Here is an 8247-nt window from a genome sequence, read left to right as displayed (position 1 = left end):
TATCACTCTAAACAGTTCCCTACTTCAGGACCTCCTTCAATATGTGTGATCTGGACATGAAGGCATGTCTGTATAGCTGCATTTACTTTGTAAGCTGAAATAATTGGCAAGAAATAATAGTACTAAAGACTATAAATTTAAATTCTTGTCATCTTAACCTTTAACACTGGGGTGGGAGTTGGAGGGAGGACCTTGCATGTAGTGTGTTCACCAAACTCCTACTGAGCTAGTAACAAAGACAGGTAACAATGTTTTGATTCATTTGTTATAAATGATTTGTGGAAAGGGCCAAACAACCAAGAGAAAAGACAGAACTTTAGAGCATTCATTTTAGATGAAACCAGGAGGAGAGGAGGAGAAGAAGGGCTTCAAACAAATGAACAGCCATCTGAAGCCACAGATCTCAATTTGTGCTTCAAAACCTTTTGAGAGTGGAGTGACCCTCACAGGAGTAACCTAAGACCATTGAAAAATACATATAGTTATATTAAGATTCATAACAGTAGCAAAGTTAGTTATGAAGTAACAAAGATTTTATGGTTGGGGGGCCACCACAACACAAGGAAGTGTATCTAGTCACAGCACTAGGAGGGTTGAGAACCACTAAGAAGTTTATCCAGGTTACAAAAACACCAATGAGAGCAGCAATGGGCCAGGACACTGTAAACAAATACTTTCAGGATGCGTTTACTTAATGCTAAAGCAGAAATCAGTTATAAGAGGGTTACTAGAGGGATCTGCATCATTCTGCTTAAGCAAGTGGAGTCTGCAAGTGGCATAAAAGATAAATTACTCGTTTGTTCCTCCACATAGCATTTTGCTCACCCAGTGCTTTCAAAAGCAAACAATACACTGCACACTGTTCTGCCCAGACTGTAGACAAATGGAGGGCAGGGACGACTGAGAAATGCTCTACTAAAATGTGTTACTTAACTTTCAGCATACTGTAGATAGCATTTTTAAACTAGCACTTAAATTATTTTTTATTTCCAATTAGAAACCACCACTCATTATGCAATAAAGAAAAAACTCAAATGAAGCCAGCAGATTTTAGTGTCTCTTAATCCGTGGTAAAAATAGTCTCAGACCACCCAATTTTCCTATGAATCAGGTAAAAATGATTCAACTAATGAATACTTACAGCACTGCAGTACCTAGTACTTACCGTGAGATTTACCAGAGTGTCCATCCAACAGACAAGAACCATGGACTGACTAGTAGTTTAAAATAAATTATACATTTTGCCAGAATGGGCAAGCAATCATGTTCAGGATGTTCATTTTCAGAAATTATGTCTCCCTTACCTAATAATAATCAAACCCTCAGGTTACTATATGGGAACAAATCATGTGAAAATGTGGGTTTTTTTCTTCTATTTTCCTTTTATTGAAGATTTCTTATTCATACAATATATTCTGATTATGGTTTAATTCCCCCAACTCCTTCCAGATTCTCCCTATCTCACCTCCCATACAAATCCACACTCTTTCTTGCTCTCCCTTGTCAGAAAACAAACAGGCATCTCAAAACTAATAATAAAATAAAAGATAAAAAAGAGGAATGTGACAAAACAAACAAGAAAAAAGCCAATGAAAAACACTTATAGATGCAGAGACATACACATAACTCCCATAAAACACAAAACTATAAGCTATAATACATACACAAAGCAACTATAAGGTTAAAAAAAACTGAGACAAAGAACCTCCAAAAGCATGCCATTGAGTTGGTTTTGTCGTGACCATCTACTGCTGGACATATGGCCTGGCCTTAAGTGTGGTTTGTTCCCCCAGTGAGACTCAGTTGGAGAAAACTAATTTTTCAATTGCAAGCAGTTACTTCTCTTTTCAGCACTAGGACCCCAGTGTGGCCCAGACCTGTGCAGGCCCTCTTTGTGCTGCCTCCCTCTCTGTGAATTCATGTCTGCTGCTCACTGTGTTCAGAGGGCCTTGTTTCCTTGGTGCCCCCCATCCTCTCTGGATCCTACAATCTGCCTTCTTTTCTGCAGGGTTCCCTGAATCTTGAAAGCAGAGATTTGATGGAAACATCCCATTAAGGACTGGGTGTTCCAAAGTGTCTCATTCTATATATATTGTCTGACTGTGTATCTTGTAATTATCCCCATCTGCTGCAGGAGGAAGCTTCTCTGATGATGGCTGAGCAAGGAGGCACTGGTCTATGAGTATAGCAGAATGTCATTAGGAGTCCCTTATCTATCTAGTCTCAGGTTCTCGGCCACTCAAGCACCATTGTGTATGAGTTCCATTTCCTAGAGTAGGACATACATTCAATCAGATATTGGTTAGTTATTCCTGCAATTTTTGTACCACTACTGCCCCTGTGTATCTTGCAGGCAGGTCATAATTGTAGATGAAAGGGTTTGTAGCTGGGTTAGAGTTTACCTTTCTCTTTGGAAGCATTCTAAGTACCTTCCAGTAACACGAACACCAGTTCATAGGGGTGAAGGCCCTACGTAGGCAATAGCTCCACTTCTCCATGCTCAGTGGGTTGTGTAGGTGTTGAATGTATCAGTAGAGCTTTACTATCGGCTAGTGGAGAGCCACCAATAACCTTGGCAATATCTTGGGCTGTTTGGGAGTTCCCATGGGGCCCCTTTGAGCAACAACTCTATTAGATGTAACTTATTTCTAGAATAAGAGGCTTCCTTTGGGGGTAAGAGCCATTCAGGTGGGGCTCCGTTTCCTCCATTATTTGTGGATTTCAATAAGACCATTTTCATATATGTACATATTTTAGAAGCTTCTGTTATATTAAGTTTCTATATGACCCCTCAAATGGCTCTTAGTTTTAAGTGTCCCTCCCGGTATTTCCTCTCTTGTTTGACAGTCTATTCCAGTAACCCTCCCTTGTGGTGATTATAATGAGATTGACACCCCCACAGGGTCATAGATTTGAATACTTAGTCTCTGGGAAGTGGCACTAATTGAACAGGTTAGGTGTGCCTGGCAGGGAGTGTTTCTGAGACCCTGTCAGGAATGGCCACTGCGGTCTGAAGTAGAAAGTCTTCCTAGGTATTGGGAGCTGACCCAAGAAATGGGGATGGGCTAGAAGGAGTTGTGAGGCTGAGAGGACTCCTTGGAGGGAGGAAAGCTGGGTTTACTGGCAGGACCTAACTAGTACCCTGAGGATAAGGGGCAGAGAGGAAGGTGAGGTCCTAGCAGGTGGCCTGCTTCAGGTCTGGGGAGTGAGTCTAGGTAATCAGATTTGAAGGACAGAAAAAAAGTGAAGATTTGCCTCCCTGATTCCCGGGCTGGTGTAGCTAGAGGGTTTCCAGGGAGAACCTCCAGAGTTTGAGAGGAAGGGCGGGGGGGGGGGGGGGGGGGGATTGAGGGTCTGAGGCTGTGGGAGAGGCTGTCTGCATTGTTTCCCTGGGAATGGGGCAGAGACGAGGTGAGGCAGCAGCAGGTGGTCTGCTGCACAGCTCAGGAGAAGACTGAGGAACTGGACCTGGAATTAGTGAAGGGGAGAAGAGTGAAAATTGTCTACCTGACACACTGGCCAGACTGCGTGCAAATGGCTTTTAAAGTACGTAGTTGCAGTTGCGTTTATCACAGCCTGTGGCAACTGTTTCTAATTTTATTTTGTATCTTCAGCTTCATTGGTGGTTTACACCCATTTGAATTAGAGAAAGTCAGACAGGGGCATTCAAGACGCTCCAACTAAAGCCTTTTGTTCTAAACAGGCTGAGAAAAAGACATCAAAACAATTTCTTTACAACTAAGCGCATGCCTGCAGCAAATTGCGCTTAACTTAAACCCCCACATTCCTCCTTTTGACACAGAAGTCACGTTTAAGCGACTAGCGAGAAAGGAAGATCAAGCTGCGCCTCTCAGTCACCAATTGTGGTTTTAATAACTAAAACCCTGACGGGTGGCGTGTTTCGTTCTGTTATGTACCTGAGAGAGTTAAGTGTAATGAATTAAAAATATCTGTTCACAGCACCGGGTAAACCAGCTTCGGAAAAATTAAACTGCTGCAGCTGAAGTGCCCTCACTTAGGATGCTCCCTGTCCCTAAGTCATCATCGTCCCAAGTCGTTTGAAAACAAATTTTAAACAGGTGCTTTGTATGGACCTGTCCTCTGGTTACTCTTGTAATATATTCAGCAGGTCTGGAATGGGAAATTGCATTTATTATTATTATTATTATTATTATTATTATTATTATTATTATTATTATAGAGATGCAGAATCTGGGAGAGACCAGGGAAAGTTGGATTGAAAGGGGGAGATGACAAGAGAGTAAGCGGGCTTCAGATGGATGTGTGGGAACCGAGGGAGGACCGGGTCGCCTCTGCCCCCGCTGCCCCCGCTGCCCCCGCTGCCCCCGCTGCCCGCGCGAGCCTGCGATTGGCCCCGCCGACTGGCACCCGGGAGACGCCACTCTGCGCGCCGCCGCCCCTCGCTCCCCGCTGGCTGGGCTCGGCGCGCCTCCGAGCGCTCCGAGGAGAAGCGCAGACCTGGCAGCAGCTTCCGCCAGTCTGTGCGCGCCGCCCTCCTGCTCCCTCGCCCGCCATGGGGCCAACTCACAACTCCTAAGGCTCAGCCTCGGAACACGGGAAATCACAGAAGCAGCAAGCAGACGCCAAGATGAGTTTCCGCAAGGAGGATGGCGTGAGCAGCCTGTGCCAGAAAGCACTGCACATCATCACCGAGCTGTGCTTCGCGGGCCAGGTGGAGTGGGACAAGTGCTCGGGCATCTTTCCCGCTGATAGAGCCAGCCAGGGAGGAGGCGGCACAGGTAAGGGGATAGGCCTGCTCTGCCTGGGACAAGGGGTGTCTTTGGGGCAACCTTCCTAGCTGGCGCCTGTCTCGCCTGGCTAGGGCGACTTGCTCGCTTGGTTTGTTGCCAGCACCTGCTGGGTCACTGTTCCTAGGCGGCTCTAGCGCTCTCCCACCTGCTGCTGTGGCGCTTCAGGGACTCAGTGCCCTGGCTTGTCCTGCAGGTCGCAGCTGGACCACCCAGCCTTGCTGAAGAATCTGCGCTTGGCCTCAAGGAACCTGCGGGTTGAGTGGGCCCTAAATGCCAAGAGGATCCCTCAGCTCTAACTTTCTGATGCAACCTGTCGAGCTCTCCAAAGCTTCCGAGGCCTTTCATAACGCATATGTAATTTTCTAGTGCCTCTTGTTAATGATGGCTAAAGGGTAGGGGTTAATGATACCTGACACTCAAGTCACTTGTCAAGGAAAAGGAAAATATTCTAAACCCTTTTTACACTACTTACTGGCTTCCAGAACCATGGAAGCAAATGGCAGGGGGAAGAGACGTGACCAAATGACCCCAGGGTCACTTGATCTCATTGGGAGATGCACCATTGCCTTATGTAAAGTCTTGTGGCATTCACTTTGTTTTCTTTGGTCCTTTTGGTCTCTGGGCAAGGGTTTCTGGCTGGAGAGGGAGGATAGCCAGGGCAACAGGTAAACCCAACCACCAACTCAGGCTCCAGAGAGAAGTGCGAAGGTGAAGGGAGAGCACAGTTATTGCTCCAGTGTCTACCCTGAGTACTAGACAAAGGAAGGGAGTGTGTGGTGGGATGGGAATGGGTTCGGTTTAGCTGGGACTTGGGGTTGTTTACATGGACTGTCTCCAAGGTTTTCAAATGCTCTGCCGATGGCAACAGAAGCAAAGAGGGGGGTTGTCTGAGTCTGTCAGAACCAGAGGTTCATGAAGCAGAATGATACATTATTGCTGCTGTCAGTGTGATGGAAGCAGTCAGTTTTTGAATGTATAAACACAAGCCAATGTCATTTGTGTTGTTTAGTGGCTGCGAGATTCTTGAGATTAAAGGAAACTGAACAGTGGAAGGGGCCATTTAAACAGTGTGTGTGTGTTTGTGTATGCACCTGTGTGTGATATGTATAATGTACTAAGGGTGTGATAAAAACCGAAGTGCTAGGACTGTAGAGACCTCTGGAAAGAAAGTAAGTAAGCTTTACTGAAATGTCTTAAGCAACCATTAAGCCAAGGCTCAAAGTGCAGGAAGGGAAAATACTTAAATTCTAAGGGCATGTGTTTTGGTCACTAACATTTGATGCTGAAGTTATAGCTCCTAATTCTTAATCTTTCTTGGCCCTTGTGACCACACTAAGAAGTAGTTTCATGACTCTCATTGGCTAGCAATGTAGAAATTGCTTCACGATTGGAAACTAAAATAAGACTAGGTTCTAAACTGTCCAAAATGTGTGCTTGTGTAAATTTGTGGTAAAACAAGGTTTTCCTAGTCACTATAGTGCAGCATCATAGTCAATTCTGTAAAGACATTCACCTGGGAATGAAAATGAAGAAAAATGACTCTAAAACAATTGTGTGAATATTTTCCTCTCTTTAAGGAAAATGTGTACTAAGGATAATCTAACATGGGAACACACAAAATAGTTCTCACTAGAGAGTAGTCAACAAACTGCATATGACTATGAAGACAAACAAGATTCTTCTGCTTTTTCCATTTGTAAATTGTAAAATACTTAAAAACAAAGTAAGTGCTTTGATTTTAAGATAACATTCCAATATTAATGGATCATTGAAACAGATCCAATGATTATTCACTAGTTTTTTAATTACATCAAGTAGGCACTCAGATGCACGTCGTTCTATAGACTTTCTTACAGTATGTTCCCCTTATGATGTTTCCTACATAAAAGCACTTCCAATAGTTGATGTTGGCTGCATTGTAGGTAGGAGAACATCAATTACTTTTATGGATACAATAGTAGTTCACTTTTAAAGGAACCAGTTCATGGTGTTCGTTTAACCTTACAATAACAATCTTGAGATTTGAAATTGCATCACTGTTCATTCCTTCACACAGTCATAGCAAGAGAAAGGTTCATATAGTCCCAGATAAATTCAAGACCACAGAAAGGGAGTTAGAATTCAAACTTGTCACTAAGACAGAAATATGGTCCCCTGGGTCCACAGTCCAGCCTAACAAGCACATGTATTGGTAAAATGTTGAAGATTTAGGTTGTAGCAGCTAATGTTAATTACATTGCCCTTTTAAAATGCTTTGTAAAAGTCTCTCTGTGAATCAACATTACTAGCACTACAAATCCCATCATGTGTAAGTTTTAGAAAATTAGATGCGGGAGAAGTTTAAAAACAACAGCAACAAAAATCATTGATCGATTGACTGTCTTCTTCCTCAAAACGGATATGTTATCCTACAAATTCATTTAGTGCACAGCATGATATAATCGAGAAAGCTTACAGAAATTGAAAAAAATAGCTTGATCTTGGGTATTATTTCTAAAATACACTATACGTAATCATTTTAAAGTGGTTTTAGGCTCATTTCTGGACAGTCTCCCATTACTGTTTAGATGTTTATCGAGTTTAAGAAACTTGTATTGCTTGAAATCAGAGCTCCAAATCCACAGCTAATCAAGACCGTTGATGTTCACAGCCACACTCACATGACAGCTGTGGATAGCTAACCTTAAGATAAATATTCTAATAGGCATTTAACTCATTAGAGTTTCAGATTTGTTTTTTGTGCAATTTCAACATGGGAATATGGACAAATTATTCCAAGTTTGTTCTCTTCTTTAGATGCATATTATTGAGCAGATATTTAACAAAAAATTCCTTTCTGATTGATGTGGATACAGATAATATGCACATTAAGTTCATAAATATATGCCTAAAGAAATCTGGGTATATTCTAAAGATTCAATAAACATTTGCTGAGTGAGCAAAGTATCAAAAAGTAAATGTACTGAGTTTATTGAAATTCTAGCAAAGCAGGATTTTCTGTATAAGAGAGATATCCTTAAAGTTAAAGCGAGGTTGTGTCCCAATTGGAAGCTGATAGTCAATGTCTAAAGAGCACTTACTAAACCCAGCCCACTGAGCTAAAAGGGTGACCCACTTCATTCCCACCTATACTACATACGCTCAGATCATTTCTTCAGCCTGCAGCCAAGCATCGCAAGAAGATTATGCCAATATCATCAACTTAAGAAAAGGCCAGCAATCCAAATTCAAAATATGGTTTCTACCTTATCTCTTGTACCATTATAAAATAAAAAGGTCATGAATTGGAGCCACTCAGTGGCAATTGTCTATATTTTGAAAGCATAATAAGACTCTCTAGATTCATATTGATAAGATTAATGTGCACTTTAAATCACTACAATATTATGTCTTTGAAGACAGAGGTTTGTTTACTGTGTCCTCCCCAGTTCTGGAAACATCCAGGGCACAGACTAGAGACTTGGTAGATAATTTA

General features: G+C 42.6%; 1 protein-coding gene across 1 annotated transcript in view; it reads left to right on the top strand.

Moving 5' to 3' along the window:
* Positions 1–4502: 4502 nt before the first annotated feature.
* Positions 4503–8247, top strand: part of Syt10 (synaptotagmin 10) — a 62067-nt gene continuing 58322 nt past the window's right edge. Inside the window, exon 1 of the mRNA XM_051189670.1 lies at positions 4503–4760. Within this exon, the coding sequence (XP_051045627.1) occupies positions 4610–4760 (151 nt within the window). The 5' untranslated portion in view covers positions 4503–4609. The remainder of the gene's footprint in view (positions 4761–8247) is intronic.

Source organism: Phodopus roborovskii, unplaced genomic scaffold, assembly GCF_943737965.1.
Source record: "Phodopus roborovskii unplaced genomic scaffold, PHOROB, whole genome shotgun sequence".
Classification (NCBI taxonomy): Eukaryota; Metazoa; Chordata; class Mammalia; order Rodentia; family Cricetidae; genus Phodopus; species Phodopus roborovskii.
The sequence above is the reverse complement of the archived record's forward strand: the minus strand, read 5'-3'. Positions and strand labels throughout refer to the sequence as shown.